The sequence below is a fragment of the Hetaerina americana genome, unplaced genomic scaffold (genome assembly GCF_022747635.1).
Source record: "Hetaerina americana unplaced genomic scaffold, ioHetAmer1.1.p SCAF_7, whole genome shotgun sequence".
Taxonomy (NCBI): domain Eukaryota; kingdom Metazoa; phylum Arthropoda; class Insecta; order Odonata; family Calopterygidae; genus Hetaerina; species Hetaerina americana.
Genome location: NW_027287316.1, coordinates 13,404,231 through 13,421,937, shown reverse-complemented (window position 1 = coordinate 13,421,937; position 17,707 = coordinate 13,404,231). Strand labels below are relative to the sequence as shown.

Here is a 17,707-nt window from a genome sequence, read left to right as displayed (position 1 = left end):
TCCAATGGAGGACGTGAAGGCCGCCTTGCGGAACTCGGTCCTGCATCAGTGGAAGGAGACTTGGCAGTCTCTTCAAAATAATAAACTCAGGGCAATAAAACCGGTCGTTTCACCATGGTCCTCTTCCATCCGGAACATTCGGAGGGAAGAGGTCATGATTACGCGCCTGAGAATAGGACACTCTGCCCTCACTCATTCGTACCTCTTTGCGGAGGTAAAAGAACAGCCCCGCTGCAATGAGTGTTTCCAACCCCTGACGATAAAACATATCCTGACGGAATGTACAACATACCAAAGGGCCAGAGACATGTTGAAGATAAGGGGAGACTTAAAAAATATTTTAGGGGATGACTCTGGGTCTATAAATCGAGTCTTAACTTTTTTAAGGGCAACCGGTTTAATGGGGCAGCTTTAGCTTCGGAGCGCATAATTTTAATGCTTTTGATTTTAGCATTTTCCTTTTTTTTTTGTTTATTTTATTTATTTATATATTTATTCGTATTTATCTGTTTACTTATTCCTAGTTTAAAAGGAACATAAGTTTTACGTAATGACAGTGGTGCAAAATGACCATAGCTGTCGACGCACCCTACAAACCCCTAAAACTACTACTCGAAGCCGAGCTCGGTGATGTCGTTGAATTGCGGGATTCTGGGGGTGTTCCATCGGCGGCTCTTGTTGGGACAATGACGTCCAATCACCTACCATTCTCCTTCCATTCTGCGACGGACAGAGAACTTTAACAGTCACCGACAGGAAGAACGCTAACTGGGAGGCTTTTAACAAGGCCATCGCAGACGCCATCGGGGAACTTGAAGCCCCTCTCTCACGGAGCGAGGTCGAGGAAGCCCTTACTGGGGACGTGTTCCCAGGTGCGATGGGGCAAGTACCCATGAAGGAGATCGACCCATCACGCTCCCTTGCCAAAGGACGTAGTCCAACTAACTAAACAGAAAAGGTATGTTTACAAGCAATGTCTTCGAACGGGAGACCCGGACCTGAAAATAGAATGGACCCGCTCGAACACGATCATCCGTCGGCGGGTGATAGCTAATAAGAAATCCTGGGCGATTGCCTGCTCCATGCTTGAGCAGGGAAGGAGCGGAATTCTGCAGTTTAGGTACTCTCAGGTCATCACAAGATCCAGTACACCTCTTATCAACAGGGACCTATCACCGATCCGAGAGAAAAACCAGAGGAATTCCGGCGAGTGCTGGCTAATGTGTACCGCCCGCAGGAGGACGCGGCCTTCGACGGAGGCACAAAGGTGCATGCAGACGCCACCTTAATTCACTCCCTTATACCCTTCTCCTTCTGTAAGAGCCAGAAACAGACGAAAATGATAAATTACTCTTCTCCCCTATCGATATAGAGGAAATAGCGGAATGTAGACCCTGGCGTCACAAGGCTCCAGGTGACGATGGAATCGTCACCCGCCATACACAGAAAACCCCTGGAACCAGAAGCCCCTCCTTAACATCTTTAACTCTCTGCTTCAACTAGGGTACTACCACACAACTTCCTGCCAAGCCAGGGAAGTTCTACAAGAAAGCAGAGAACTACCAACCTATATGCTTCATGTGCGTGATCGGGAAGTGGTTTGAAAAAATCGTTACCCACTGGCTCACCGAACACAACTGACAATGGCGTCCTGCCGCCACATCAATTTGGATTCCGTACTTGGGTGCACAACGGATCCGCTCGCCCAACTAACCACTGGTGGCTTAGGTTATTAAATACAGAGAATACGGGACAGCCCTGTTCCTGAACATCGAGAGAACTTTCGATAGGGCTTGTCATGACGGCCTTATCGGAAAGCTGGCACTCCGGGTGTCACTCTCCCTCTTCGACTAGTCTCTTCTTTCAGACTGGCAGGCGAGGGTCAGAGTCGGCGGGCATCCACCCTCTCCTTTCTTTCTGCTCGCGGGCGTCTTGCAAGGAACCGTTCTTTCCCCACTACTCTTCACTTTTTACTGCTGGCACATGCCCTGGGCAAACCCGAGACCGACTCCACGTTGGTTCCTTTGGGGGACGTAAAGGCTGCCTTGCGGGAATTTGTCATGAATCAGTGGAAGGAGGCTTGGCGGTCTTTGCAAAATAATAAACTTAGGGCCATAAAATCGGTCGTTTCACCATGGCCCTCTTCCATCTGGAACATTCGGAGGGAAGAGGCGACGATTACGCGCTGAGGATAGGACACTCAGCTCTCACTTACCCGTACCACTCCTTGGAAGTAAAAGAACAGCCTCGCTGCAATTAGTGCGACCAGCCCCTAGCGATAAAACATATCCTGGCTAAATGCAGCAATTACCAAGGGGCCAGAGAAATGGTAACATATGGGGAGATTTCAGAGACTCCATTCTAAGGATGTCACCGCGTAGGTTGTTTTTCTGACAGCACTTTTGCCCGTGTTTCAACGAGCGTCTTAAGGTCGAAGTGCCGCGACGTTAGTTTAGTTTGGTTTTTAGTTTTATAGGTCTTTATTTCCGTATAGAGACAGCGTACAAGAAATGCATAAAATATATGATTGGATCATGACATAACAATACGGAAACCCTCTTTTAGGATAAACAGATGCAGATACAGATGGGAGGTTCATGCCGAACTATCTATCAGCGATCACAGATTAGTCACATACCAGATAAGCACGACTACAGAAAATGAACGCTGTCATCAAAGAAGATTTAATATCGGTGCAGCAAACTGGAAATATTTATGGAGATATTATCAAAGAACACCTGGTACAAATGTGAATTGTTGCCATGGGATCCAAGCAATAACAACATCGATGCTCGAGTTAGATCTCTTACGGAGGCGCTGCAAGGTTCCGCTCTGGCCTCGATCCCTCTGACCAGAACACGACAAAACGAAACAGTGTGGTGGAATGAGAAACTTCATAGGCTTAAGATAAATTGCAGAAACCTACGGAGAACTTACCAGAAAAGCATTAGCCACGAAGAACGTACCATCAACAAAAGAAGATACTATGAGGCAAAGGAGAACTATGAACAACAAGTGCAAAAAAGCAAGGAAAAAAGCTGGGAGAAGTTCTCGAGGTCAAATATTGAGGAAAACCCCTGGGGGTTAATATATAAAATCGCGAGGGAAAAATTGAAAACCCTACCAGCATACCAACGCCAGAGGGGAGCTTCTATTCCTGGACGAAACCATTTCCAGCATCATCAACACGCTACTGCCGGATGACACAGCAGAAAATGAAACTGAAGAGCAAAAAGTAATTAGGCGTGAGGCTAACCTCCCTCGTCAGCAAAGTACGGAGATAGATATCACCGATGAGGAAGTTAGAACCGCGATTAAAGAGATGAAAATGAAAAAGGCCCCAGGCTTTGATGGCATAAACGCTGAATTGATCAAAGCAGCAGAGCCGTTAATCCTCAACTATTTAACTAGATTGCTACAGGACTGTTGCAGAAACAAGTACTTCCCTGCGGTATGGAAAAAGGGTGTCCTATGCACCATCTTGAAATCTAAGGAAAAAGATCCCTCTGATGCTAAGGCATACAGACCCATAACACTACTACCCGAAATGGGGAAAATGTTCGAAAGAATCATCAAAATGAAAATTGAAGAAGCAGTTGGGGAGGAGGATCTACTTCACAAAAGCCAATTTGGATTTCGAAGAGGCGGATCCACCGCAGCCGCGGCAATAAAACTTCTGCAAGAAATCAAAAATCGTAAATATAAGTATAAGGTGGCCTTATTCATAGATTACGAAGCAACATTCGATTCATTATGGTGGCCCCATTGCATAAACCAGCTCAAAAGGTATAAAGTCCCGGGACCAATAGTAGAACTTATTAAAAACTATTTCTTGAATAGAACCACCAAAATACAACTAAATAATCTGGAAGTTGAAAAGAACATTACAAAAGGGGCACCACAGGGATCCATACTCGGTCCTTTACTTTGGAACATCTCCATGAACGATTTACTGAATCAGCCCCTTCCTGGAAACTGCTGATGGACAGCCTATGCTGATGACGTTGTGATCACAATGCCTGCAAATTCCAGGAGAGAAATAGAAAAACTCGCTAAAGAATGTTGCCATATAGTGGAGTCATGGAGTACGAAAGTGAAATTAAAAATTTCTGTGAATAAGACTAAGTACGTCGTATTCGGGAAAAAATTGTCACGAAACCCAACTATAAAAATCTATGGTCAAAACATCAAAAGATCCTCCACATTCAGATAACTGGGCATTGAATTCGACGAGAGACTAACATTCCAAGAGCACGCAAATTACACAGCAGGCAAGGTCAAGAAAATATTTAACTGCTTAAGAAGGCTGTGCAGAAACCGATTTGGCATCACCACTAATAGCTTAAGAACTATATACAACGGAGTCACCATCCCAATATTGGCATACGGCTGTGAGATGTGGGGAGAGAGACTCAATTACAGCAGAATCCGGAGAAAACTGGAAGAGGCCCAAAGATCTTGCCTAATTGCAATATCCGGGAGCTACAATACGGTCTGTAATGAAGCTCTACAAATAATAACTGGGATACAGCCGATAACGTTCTCAATAGAGGAAAGATGAATCAAGGTACGGATGAAGCAGATGGAAGAGGCTACTCTGGGAGATGTAGCTTTGTCTCCAACTGAGAAATGGGGCAGGAACAGGAATTTTATAAGAGCATATTTCCTGGATATGTGGGAACGGGAATGGGAAACATTAGAAAAGGGTAAAACACCAGACAATTTTTACCTAGCGTGAAGGAAAGAATGAAGATCAACCTTAAAACTTACAACGGTATTACGCAAATTTTAGCGGGTCACGGGGAGTTTAGATCATACCTCAAGAAAATAGGGAAAAAAAGGAGGGGACGTGTGAATGCATGATGGAGGAGGACACGGCAATACACTGAGTCCTTTATTGCCCAATTTATGCCGAGGAAAGACGCGAACTGGAAGCTATCTTTGGATATTTGCATAACGTCCAACAAATTGGGCAATACCTACATGAGGAACCGATTAGGAAAATATTGGAAAGATTTATCAACAAAAGATAAAGTAAGAACGGGGAGAGTAACGGAAAGGAATGGCATGTAACTCATATTTTGTATTTTGTAAAATTAACAAAACTGTATTGGGGATTTAAACATAAGGCACCCCAAAAAAAACAAACTGAAATTGAAACAATAAATTGCCCGATCCTGCTCGAACGGGCCCAATTATTATTATTATCAGAAAGTTCGTAGGCACTGTACTAGAGTTGCTAGAAGAGAAGCCTTTTGCGCTGGATGGTGGTGCGATGATGAATTTAAATAGCGATCGGTATAAGTCCCTTTCCGTCTTCCTCTTTACCAACACGTCTAGGAAGGGTTTGTTTGTCCTTCTCCAACTCCATCGTGAATTGTATTGCCCGATGCTGATTGTTCAAGTGACTCAAGAAATTATTCAGCTCTTGTATGCCGTGCTGCCTGATAACGAATGTGTCATCCACGTACCTGAGCCATAGTTTGGGTTTAGTTTAGTTTGGGAGATTTAGGTAATATTTTAGGGGATTACTCCGGCTGTATGAATCGAGTTTTAACTTTTTAAGGGAAAAACTGGCTTAATGAGGCAGCTTTATTTTGGGTCTCATAATTTTAATGCCTTTTGTTTTTAACAATTATTTATTTGTGTATTTATTTATATACTTATTTATTTATGTATTAATAAAATTGAACTGAGGTTCTAATCATCTTGACAGTGGTGCAAAATGGCCGTAGCTGTCGACGCACCCTACAAACCCCCAACACTAGTACTCCGAGTTCCGGCAAGCGGGTAACACTCGCCCAATAGCCGATGACACCGCGATGTGGATCCGGGCGCAGCGGGTGGAGACGGCCGTTAAACACCTACAACGAGCCACAGAAACCCTGCAGGGGTGGTTTCAAAGATTACGCCTCAGACTAAAGTTCCTCAAATCCACCTTTATTGTGTTCGAGGTGCTGTTCACCGCCATCCTGAGCATCATGGAAAACATGCCACCACGGATCATCACACTTCTGCCAATCCATTATCCCGACATCACCATTCCACCGCACCAGGTCCGCACCGTACTACCAATCTCGAAATGCATGCTCCCAGATCCGGACCTGCCACTCTTCCATCCACCTCGCCGCTGAGGCAAAAGACGGCTACAGTGATCAACGCACCAGAGCCAAGAACTTCTAGTGTCTCCCAGTGTCTTATTCTCAGTGATTTACCAGTGAAAGTGTATAAATAAACACATAGACATTTATCAACTGTTATGATCTCTCGTGAAGTCTATTCCGTTATACTCTAAAAATATTTTACCATCTCTTTTTCTTTTCTCTATTCTCATTTATATTTACTTATGTGTACCCTCTTCTTTCTGGTTCGGTGATCTGGCGGAGGTTTTGCGAGATTCCCTCCGCCGATGTGTGAATGCCGGGTCAATACCGCTCCCACCGAAAAGAAAGCAAAGGTTTTTCTCCAACCGCTACCCTCTTTTATAGCCATTTATTGTTAATTCCCACCCCGAAGACAAGTCAATCCTGAAACGGGGTTTCCCGTATTTTTATTATGAAATTTCCTATTAGATTTTATGCATGCATGTATATTATGTCTCTACGGAAATAAAAACCTTTAAAACTGAATTGAACTCAGTTGGCGCTCATTTGCTCTGAAGACGATATATGAGTCGAGACGTCAGCAAGCGTGGAAACCCTAACCCGGTGGAAAACTCGAGAAAACTTCAAGCAGATACGCCGATAAAGCACCAGCTCTTATTTTATGTAGGTATATGTATATTTATTAAAAAGGCAATGATGATTTGAACCTTATGACATTGGTGCAAAATGACTAGCTTTCGACGCACCCTAAAACTTTAACTACTGCTGCTACGGTAGTTGATGTGCGCTGACAGAAATGCCTTAGATTATTACCGACAAGTGCGATGGTGAGAAGTAATGTTCACTGGAAAACGAAGATTTAAAAAAATGTCTTGGTACTTTAATTTAATTTCAACTGGGACATAAGATTTTATCTTAATGATAATGAAAAAACATTTTTGTGACGTTTATTTACAAAAATTTAATTGCATTTTCTTTGGTAGAATTTCCTTTTCAGAAAATATTTAATGGACACAGTGTGAGCATGTAAACGTGTATTTGGAAATCGAACGTTACAGCCCATTAAAAAGGATAAATGATTTTCTCACAATCAGTCTTGTACAAATGTGGTACAGTTTTGAGACAAGATGGATCATCTGAAGTAATTCTGAAAAAATACACAAAATTTCTTTATTTACAGTCAGTTATTAAGCGTAAATATCTATTCTGCTCTTCTGTGTGGACGTTGACTCGTGGAATTGAGACAGTTATGCTTTGCGTATAACCTTGGATATATTACCTTTCCTCTTCTTTTGCCAATTTTATCATCTCAGTGCTGTGTATAAAGTGACCGTTTTTGGATATTTCAAGTTCAATTATGACCTGGAAAAATAAAAATCTACAATTAATATGATTTTAGAAGTATTTTTGGGAAACGCTTAATTTTCGATTTAGCTCGAATGAAAAAACAAGGAGAACACTTATGAATGTAACCCTGGTTGGTGAGAGATCTGGAGGCAGGTCCACACTATTTGGAATTTCTCGAACGACTGCCTTAGGCGTCGTCCCACCTATATACCATGCCGGACGCTGGCGAATCGTAGGCCGACATGGCATAGGGAGGTAGGACGGTCCGAGACGGACGGTCGGCCGGATTTTCCAGCGTGTGGACCTACCTCCAGGCTACATCGTGTAGCTGTTCTTTTATTAATTCTACAAAGAGGTGTTTAACCTCTGCAACATACATAATCAATCCCTTTCCTTTAGAGAGGGAATACATTGCTGACATATTATCAGTATAGATCACTAGTTTAGTCTGGTGGTGCGGTGGCCGCCACGCGGTGGGCCGCCATGAGAGCTGTCTGGGTCTCCGCCTCCAAGATCGTTTTCTCTTCCCCGAAGGCCCAAATCTCGGTATGTTGCCACGCCGGGATGACCCAGGCCGCTTGGAAAGGGGTGGCGTCGGCGAAGGCCTCCACCGTGATGCTGGCCGGCGAAAGCTGCCTCTTCTTTTTCCGCACGCCACTGTTCCATAATTCTAGCAGCCACTTTGTTTGTCTGCGGAAGGTATCCGTTATCAGAAAATAAGGTAGCCGTAAGATATATACGCACCAGGCGATATACCCCGCCGCCTTTGGTATGTACTTGTTCTGATTCGTTTGATGACACTAATTAAATACTCGACACGTTTTAATGCACTCCTAGTTAGTCGTAAGGTCATTTCCTTGGTATCTATGTGTACTCCTAAGTACCTTAACTTGTTCGTGGGTATTAAAACAATTTTGGGTTCATTGATTCGGATACCTAGATCCTCTTTCAAAAATCTTAAAATATCTGTCATATAATCGGGGAAAACGAACACCCAGTCGTCTAGGTAAGCGATCATCTGGATCCGAAATCTGTTTTAGATTTCTTCTCCAACCGCCCGCGCCCATCTCTGCATGATCGCAGGTGCCAGGGCGTGTCCCATCGGGAGACGATTCCAGACGTAATACTCTCCCCCAATGTAAATCCCGTAGAAGTTGCGTTGAGCCGGGATAATCGGAATCTGCCAAAATGCATCTGTCAGGTCAATTTTGGCAAGGAAGGCTCCCGGTGGGATCGTTTCTAATGCCTTTGCGGCGTCTTTTAGCGTAAACTTTGGCTTTCGGTAATATTTTGTCCAAGGCGACAAATCTTGAATAATTCGAATACCACCTGATTTGGGAATAGCGATCAGGGGAAAAGCACAGGAAGGCCTGGCCATCGCCAACACCTGGCGTTGTGTTAAGGTATTAACCCAATGTAAGATTTCGGGCGTTACCCGGGTTAAGACAAAGACGTGAGGCGCCCCTGTTGGTTTTGCCAGGTTGGCGCCTTCCTTGAATAGGGATCTGACCGATGCATTTTGGTACGGGAATGCATGTGCGGCGGGGAAGGCGCGCACCTCACTTACCTCAGATTCCTCGTGATGGGCTAGACGACTGGGTTCAGGGGTGGGAACGCGAGATTGCAAGGAAATGACCGGACCTTGTGGTGGGGGGAGAAGCTGATTCCATAGCGTGGACGGGTCGTCGTCTTCTTCACTGTCTTCCGTGTCTGATTCAGCTGGTGGTGCGTCGTCCCCTTCTGCTGGTTCGTCGTCGCTGCTACGGGAGGCGTCATCCTTGGTGTCACTGTCCAATAATGCTATGGGATTGCCCGGGGGCCCTGAACCCTCTATTTAAAGTAATTCGTCCAAATTCAAATCTATATCACTACCATTCACCGACTCAGTCTGCTCGACGGTCCCAGTTGGAAGCCCGCGTTCAATACTGCATACCTCACCAGGCGCCGGGGCAGATTGGTCATAGCGTCGTCGAGCAACGGTGTTAGTTTCATCTGTATGCGACGCCTCTGGAGCCGCGCCCTCGCAAGGGCTGCTGCGGCTGGCCTCTCCTGCCACTGGATTGGGGCTGATATCTGGGGTTTGCAGCCTGGTAGGGCTGCTGCGCGTGCGACTGCACGATGATGGTAGGCTGCGGCGGTGGTATCGCTGATGCCGGCAGGCGCAGCAGCTCGTTCCCCGGAGCTTCTGAAATGCGCATGGCCGTCTCCCAGCCATGTGACTGGACGACGGCCATAATTCGCAGGCGGTTGTAGATGGTGAGTCGAGCGGCATCAGGCTGCAAATCCCAGGTTGCTGCTACCGCCAAGAGGGCATTTACGTCGTGTAGGTCGCGGCGGGACAGGCGGCCGTTGTCTTTCTTATCCATAACTGAGAGGAATAACTGCCGGCACTCTTCCTCCGGGGGCAATGGTATGTAGAACGTCGGTTGAGGGGGCCTCACATCAGCAAAGCGTCGGTTCTGCTGCGGAATTGGGTTCAGGATTGGCTGCGGCTCTCCCTGCACCGCGGGGTCGCCTATGTTTTGATTCACTTTTTGGCTGAAGGATAGAACTACGTTTCGCAATTCTACCGTCCACGTGGGCTCTTCTCCCATCAACATGATGGTTGTGAGAGGCGATGATGTTCTTCCAGGTGGCGATGGAGAACGCGATCTGCCTGAAGAATGGGATCTGCCGGGTTCCGCCGTTGTAGGGGCGGATGTGCTAGGTGCGGCTACTGAAGGCCCGGGTAGCTGGTGCTTGTGTTTCCTTCGAGTATGTCGAGGGGACTTAAGTATCGGCGAACCGCTCCGTGCACTCATTTAGGAGTTATTTGAGAGATCTGGAGGCAGGTCCACACTATTTGGAATTTCTCGAACGATCTTTTAGTACCAATATCGAATCTGGATTTATGTGAAATACATAGCTTTCAAAATTTACTTTGCTAATTTCGAAAACCAATTCATCAATAAACTGTCCCATGTGACTGTCCGACGCCTATAGAATCACCTGCAGCGTCTGAAGATCCCACTGAAAGCGTATTGTTTGTGAAGCATCATAGTGCAAACCTTGCAGGCTTCAGAATCTTTGCGGTTTAATGCGGAATAAGTAAATGTGTTTGGTGAAACAAGGTGTGTTGATTGTATAATGACATAAATCCCGGTGATTCATGAATATAGACAGTATGCAAAAATAAAATAAAAACCATAATTATATCACAATAAAATAAAAAAATCATAATAAGCATCTTTTTAAAACATTCTAAAATTGATAATACATTAATAAACGAAACATTAATAAGATAAAGAAAGCCTAAAAGTGGGTCAGCAGCCATTTTTTTCCTTAAATTCAAATGTAAACACTTCCTGTAGCTTAACTCTTCTCCTCGAGCATTTCCTCTGCCGATATATTTATATATATATATATATATATATATATATATATATATATATATATATATATATATATATATATATATATATATATATAAGGTCTGTCCCAAACGTAGTAGGACATAGTCGATAAAAAGTAATTAATTGCCAAAATTGATACACTCACTCGAAGTCTTCGAAGTAGCGCTCTCGTGCGTCCACAGACCGCTGCCCGCGGGTTTTCCACGCCTCTTACGCTTTCCAGAAGGCTGCGCCTGGAATGCTGCTCAGCTCTCTTGTCACAGCCTATTGCACGCTCCCACCGACCCGCGGTGACGTCCTTCCAGTACAGACTTAGGGCGGGGGACGAGGAAGAAGTCTGGTGGGGAATAGTCTGAAAAATCTGGATCCTCACTCACATGGTCGAGAAGCAGATCCGCGTGCGGATTTCCTTTTGTTCGTCCGAGAGCACTTGAGGCGTCAACTTTGCACACACCTTTCTCATGTCCATATTTTCGCTCACAAGTCGATGCACATCACTTTAAGGGATGCCAAGAACATCAGAAACTACATGAACACTTACTTAATCCCTGTACAACAGAGCCTTCGTTCTTACAAGATTTTCATGCATTTTTGAGGTCGAAGGGCGTCGTGAACGTTCGGCGTCTTCAACATCTCCTCTAACCTACCGCAACAATGTGTGCCCCCCAAAAACACATACTATACTCATGCCGTTATCATTAAAAGCTACCATAAGAATGTCATGAGTCTTGCCCAGTTTCACGCAAAATATTTGATTGAATAGCGCTGTTCCTATAACCGGTTAATGGCGGAGCGTTACGAGTTCAACCAAACCTTTCCTGAGACTCCCCTCCTTCGAACCGAGCCAGAGGAACCGCCGCCCGCCCGTCCATTCGGGGAAAAATGTCCTACCACCTTAAAGACAGATTGTTGATCAAAACTTTTTCGATTACCTCCAGTAATTGTATATTATTTATTATATAATTGACTTCATCTTTGTGATGCTTGTAATATTACTTATCAATGTTTGTGATAGCTAGTCAAACTCATGTAATTCGGAAGTTTTATTTACCTCCACGCGTGAGCCTAGGGAAACTTGTTTTGTTGGGAGGTAATTTCGCCAAATTTAAATTCTTATTGTGAGAAGTCGTGAAAAAAGCGGAGAAACGCATTTTTGCGTCGTTCCTCTTTCGGCACTAATGCGTCTTTCAAATCTTCGAGGAATTGGGGGATAGGGATTGGTGTGGTGGCTATCGTACTGGCTTCCCACCCAGAGGGCTCGGTTTCAAATCTCGGCGGTGTTGAATATTTTTCAGAGGTATCTCGAGCCCTACTCGAGGTGCTTTGTGGAGGGCACTTTGAATGAGTGCGCCGTCCGTCGGATGGGACGTTAAGCTGCGGACCCCTTGGCGCCTTTCGTAAAGAGAAGCCTAATGCCGACGCCGGGTTTCTCTCCACCCATCATCCTTTCCTATCCATCCCTAATGGCGCAAATGACCTCAGCAGTCGGTCACCTCCCCTAAATACTACTACTACTCGAGGAATTGTATTTTCAAAAACGCAGCCGTCATCCTGAATAAGATCTCGTTTCTCGTACGAATGGAAAGAATCTTGCCGGCTTTTAGGGAGTGACTAGAATGTCGTGCATATGATACGCGTGCAGATACGAAATAAAACATTTTAACGTTAAATATAACCTTTTATTATTTTAACTCACCTCTGTTTTTTCATGCGCGTATACGCAGTCCTCTGTCTTATTGAGCGGCGTGCTTTCCGGACTTTCTTCGGTCTTTTCGGTGGGTTTATCCATCCCATAGTACCTTCTGATCAGTGGTGTCAGAAGGTCCGGATGCACGGCTTGTGATTTTTCAGCAGACCTCGTAAACCACGAAACTGCCAAGCCCACGATCATAGTCAAAGCGAATCCCAGGAAGGAATAGAGCGTGTATGAGATGCGGTGGACGAACCACGGCTCGTCCGCTTCCTCTTCCAAGAATGTAGCTGCGCTCGACAACTGTCTGGTGTTTCATGACAAGTTCAGAAAAATAAGTATTAGGAGGGATTAAGCCAGAATCAATTTTTATATTCAGGTTTAGTTAGCCAGTGTATTTGATTTCGTAACCAGGTCTGAAAATATACGTAATAAATACAATATCTTTTAATGAAAGTAACCGGGCGCCAAAAGTCTATGAAATATTACAAATAAAAATTGACCACAGAGCATCCTGTGCCCAATAAATGGTGAAAATCAATAAAATCGTAAATCATTTTAAGATAGCAGATTAAACATAACTAATTTTAAACAAAATTCTATAAATTTAATATTATGTACGGAGTTCTATGTTGAATAAGTCTTGCTTTACTCTTTAAGAATACATGTATTTGAGAGTAAAAGTATTAGAATTAGCTGTTACTGTAAAGTATTTCTACTTAGCTTTGGTTTAATTTGTTCATCCAAATCGAGGGGATAGACAATAAGTAGGCCACCGACCCTCGTCGCCGTATCCCCAGTATTCATTTAGTCTTCATGGTGGATTGACATAAAAAAGAACTGTTTAAACTGACCAAGTGGAGTTAACAAGGATTAAGGAAACGGACAGTGACTTGTCCAATTAAATTGGGAATGCAGTGCGCCAAGTAAAATCTCTCAAATTCGGAAGATAATGGAAGGAGGCGTTGGAACCGATTCTTTCGTTGTGTGATGATGTAAGATTTGTAAAATAACATCACTTGGCCATGTCTACAGCAAAGGCATTCTTGAAGGAATGGTAAACAATCGACCTCGCTATAAATATTTTTAATTTTTAGCATGTACGGAATTGCAATAATATATTCAAAATCGTAATCACAAAATCACTACCATAAATAAAATATATGTATATTTCGGGTATTTATTTTGGAAAACTGTATTGCTCAACATTAACTACTTTTGCTTTTAAAAATGAAGGAATTGTGTTAAAAAACAAAATCCAGTAGTAGTAGTTATAGATTTATTTCGATGCGTCGTCTACTAATGTCCTTGAGCAAAAAAAATTCGGAAGTAATGAGGATTTTTCATATTTTCCGTCCGATTCAAGAAAACTTAAGGAATACCACTGGGAGAATACATCGCAATACGTAGTAAAGAAGGAACCACCTTATCGGAAACGACCCTACGACTACCACTCCTGAGCCAATAATGGTATTTCGGCGAAAGGCTTAGGTCCGAACCGAACCCTTAACTTAAATTCTGTGTTCGGCTCCAGTCGGAGGGACGGGGATTGGTGTCATATTGCGTACACATAAATGAAGAGAGTGATATAGACAAACTTACAGCGAAGAATATTCTTCCGAATGCGTTGTGAAGTTTTCGGATACCAGGCATCCCAGGGTACTCATTGGCTTCACTGGTAGTTTGACTCTTCCGGACGAGAGGCGATATTGTGACGACAGCACGAGCCACCCCATTGCTATTAAACCAAAAATGCCTCCAGATAAAGTGCCCTGTAAATTCATCAAAGTCACAAACTTATTATAATAATACATTAATATTATTTAGTTGTTAATTTAAAAGTTAAACGATATTTATGGTAGATAAATATCGCAAAAATTAAAATGATTTCTTGTGGTTAATAGAAAGTAATGCATGCAATACCATAGGGAATCTACAAAACAACAGTGCAACTTTATTCGAACATTCCTGCTCGAGTTAATGTAATTATATTCTGGTGGGAAAAATCCAGATAAGTTTAAGTAGTGTTATCCATACTAAAAGAATTGGTTGTTTTCCACAGACTTTTATTATTAGGTACAACGCGTTTTACCCACTTGCGGCGTCTTCAGGTACAAATTTTCTTAACAAACATTGTAACAATACATACGCTCAGGACAGAGAGGGGAGGGGTGGAAGGGCCAGTGAGGGGTGGAGGCGATCAGGTGCGTTGAAGGGTTGGTTTTTCCATTTCCAGGCTAGTTTCTCGGAAATGAGTGGGGAGGGGGACGGGAACAATTGCTTGTTATGAAGGGTCGTGTTGGGGTTCGCCAAGTGCCTTCTTATCGCCATTTGCTCGAGAGCGTCTCCATTTTATTCTTTTAGGGAGTATATGTAACATTTCTGGGAAAATCACTGCTGTGGTCGAATTCTAGTAGGTGTTTAGCAAAAAGAGAGTTGATATTCTTATTTTTGTGACACCTTGCGTGTTCCTTGGCTCGTAGCTTGACATTCCTCCCTGTCTGACCAACATAAACGGTATTGCAAATCTCGCATTTCAGTTTATAAATACCTGTTTAAGAAGGCCGTCCTGTGTGTCTTTACCATTGAATAGAAGTTTGGATAGGGTTAGGGGTCGAGCCTGGATGGGATCGAGCACCACTCAAAATCTTTAAATGCTGCGGACTGAGCGGAGGAAACACTATGGTGGCCATTGACGGCCATTGATTTTTTTTCCAAAGTAATTTATCAACTAGCTTAGGGTTGTACCCATTGCTGGTAGCTATATTAATGATTTTTCTGAGTTCAATGCGGAATTCGTTGTGGGAAAGGAGGTGGTGGATCATCGTATGGAGGGCCGCATGTTTGTGAGAAAAATGGTGTTCGAAATCATTCGGAATTATGTGGTCTGTATAAGTGGATTTCCTGTAAATTGCAAACTCATTTCTTTTTTCCCTTGATAAGTCGGGGAAGTTGATTGTGCCGTTGACGTCTTTTTCCATGGAGAAGGAAATATTCGGATGGAGTGTGTTTAGGTAATTGAGGAAGGAGCCTAACGGTGGGTTTGTTCCTGTCCGTAGACATAGAATGTCATCAGCGTAACGGAACCAATAGCCCACGTTTTTTACATGATGATTGTCAGCATTGAAAAGATTTTGTTCTACTGAATTTAGGAAGAGTTTGGCTAGGGAGGAGAAAGTGGGGAACCCGTAGCTAGCCCATCCCTTTAGCTGGTTAGATTATGGTTGAAATTAAAATAGTTTTGGTTTACTGTCATTTTGATGAGGGAGATAAATTCTCTGAAATATTTTCGGCAATGGTGGAATAATTGAGGAGTTCTTTCGCCCAAAGCAAGGCTTCAGATATGGGCAGAATAGTAAATAAATTATTAATGTCAAATGAGACTAGTCTCGCTTTTTCCGGAGCATTGAGTTTGATTTACGTGACAGAAGGTGTGAAGGGGCGGACACAGCTGACACTACAGGTGGAATAGGCATGGCTTGTTTATGTAATTTGAGAAGCCCGTGCAACCTAAGGACAGAGGATCAAAAGAAAATTTTCCCTAGCATTGAAATCTGATTCTTGATAACTGCACGTTTCACTTCACTTTGGAAACTAGAGGTTGGGTCTTTTGATGTCGGAGTTATGGTGATTGTTGTCGGTGAAACGCGTTGTGTCTTATATTAAAAGGTATGTGGGATAGATGCACAGTAATCACCTTAGTGTTCGTCCACGGGAAGAACATGCCAAGTGAGAAGAGAGCGAGGAGCGGCCCACTGGTGATGCCGGAGAAGCTTGCAGACAACTGAAAAACAATTTTGTATAAAATGAAAAAGGGACCTTGGACGATGATGCAACACATTATGTAACCATTCCTTACAAAATAAAGACTCAAGTAGTAGTAGTATTTTTGTTTATGGGGTGCATCGACGGCTGAGGTCATTTTGCACCACGTCGAAACTTTTAAAAACCACAGTTAAGGTTTAATAAATAAATAAATAAATAGATAAATATTAAAAACAAATGACATCGACAAGAATAAAAATACCACGGCTAAAGTTGCCTCATTAGGCCAGTTTCCTTTAAAAATAATAAAACCTTGCTTAAAGAGTTGGGGTCATCTCCTAATAGTTGTTTCAAATCTCCCCTTACATGAAACTTTTCTCTAGCCCTTATATATTTTTGGCACTGCGTAAGAATATGTTTCATTGTAAGGGGCACGTCGCACTCATTGCAGCGCGGTTGCACTTTTCCCTCCGTGAAGAGGTACGAGTGTGTGAGGGCAGAGTGCCCTATCCTCAAACGCGTAATCGTGACCTCTTCCCTCCGATTCTTTCGGATTGAAGAGGGCCATGCCGAAACAACCGGTTTTATCTCCCTAAGTTTATTATTTATTAGGGACCGCCAGGCTTCTTTCCACTGGTTTAGGTCATTGTGCCGCAAAGCGGCCTTTATGTCCTCCACCGGTACCAAAGAATGATCGCACTCATTTTGGTCCAGGGCTTCCTTCGCTGCTTTGTCGGCTTTTTCGTTGCCAGGTATTCCCACATGACCAGGAATCCACATAAAGGATACCCTGGTCCCCTTTCTCTGAAGGGATAAGAGGCTATGGTGGATCTCTTGGACTATCGGGTGCATTGATGAGAACGCCGATATGGATTTTAAGGCGCTCAACGAGTCCGAACAGATGAGAAAAGAGCCGTTATGGTCGTTTAGTTGTTTTAGGGCGGTTCTTATGGCTGACAGTTCGGCTGTGAATATACCGCAAAGCGTGTTCAATCTTTCCCTCACGACTCCATGGTAGCGGGAGACGACCGCATAAGCACATGCGGACTCCGACTTCGACCCATCGGTGTAGACCGGTACGAAGTCCGGGTGCGATCCGAGGAAGGCGTTAAAGAGTCCTTGGTATTCTGACTCGGTCGTGAACGCTTTACAGTGCGCATGAGGCAACGACTTCATATCCGGCTTTGGTGTTAGCCAAGGAGGATGTTTAGCATAGGCAACAGGGCACGCTTGAGGTAAGGTAAAATTGAGTTCCTGGATAAAATCAGTAAAACGAACGGCCAAGGGCCTAGTTGCCCTTCTTCGCCTGTTAAATATATCTAAAAATCTTGGTTTAAAAAGAATGTTAAAACATGGGTGCTTGGTCACGGATAAAACTTTACAGGCATAATTTCCCATCAAAATCAACC

At 43.7% G+C, this 17,707-nt stretch overlaps 1 protein-coding gene across 1 annotated transcript in view; it reads right to left on the bottom strand.

Moving 5' to 3' along the window:
• Positions 1–7,095: 7,095 nt before the first annotated feature.
• LOC139696467 (sodium-coupled monocarboxylate transporter 1-like) overlaps positions 7,096–17,707 on the bottom strand; it is a 51,349-nt gene continuing 40,737 nt past the window's right edge. Inside the window, exons 12-15 of the mRNA XM_071595251.1 lie at positions 16,231–16,317; positions 14,136–14,305; positions 12,540–12,840; positions 7,096–7,466 (exon numbers count right to left, since the gene is read on the bottom strand). Of these exons, the coding sequence (XP_071451352.1) occupies positions 7,380–7,466; positions 12,540–12,840; positions 14,136–14,305; positions 16,231–16,317 (645 nt within the window). The 3' untranslated portion in view covers positions 7,096–7,379. The remainder of the gene's footprint in view (positions 7,467–12,539; positions 12,841–14,135; positions 14,306–16,230; positions 16,318–17,707) is intronic.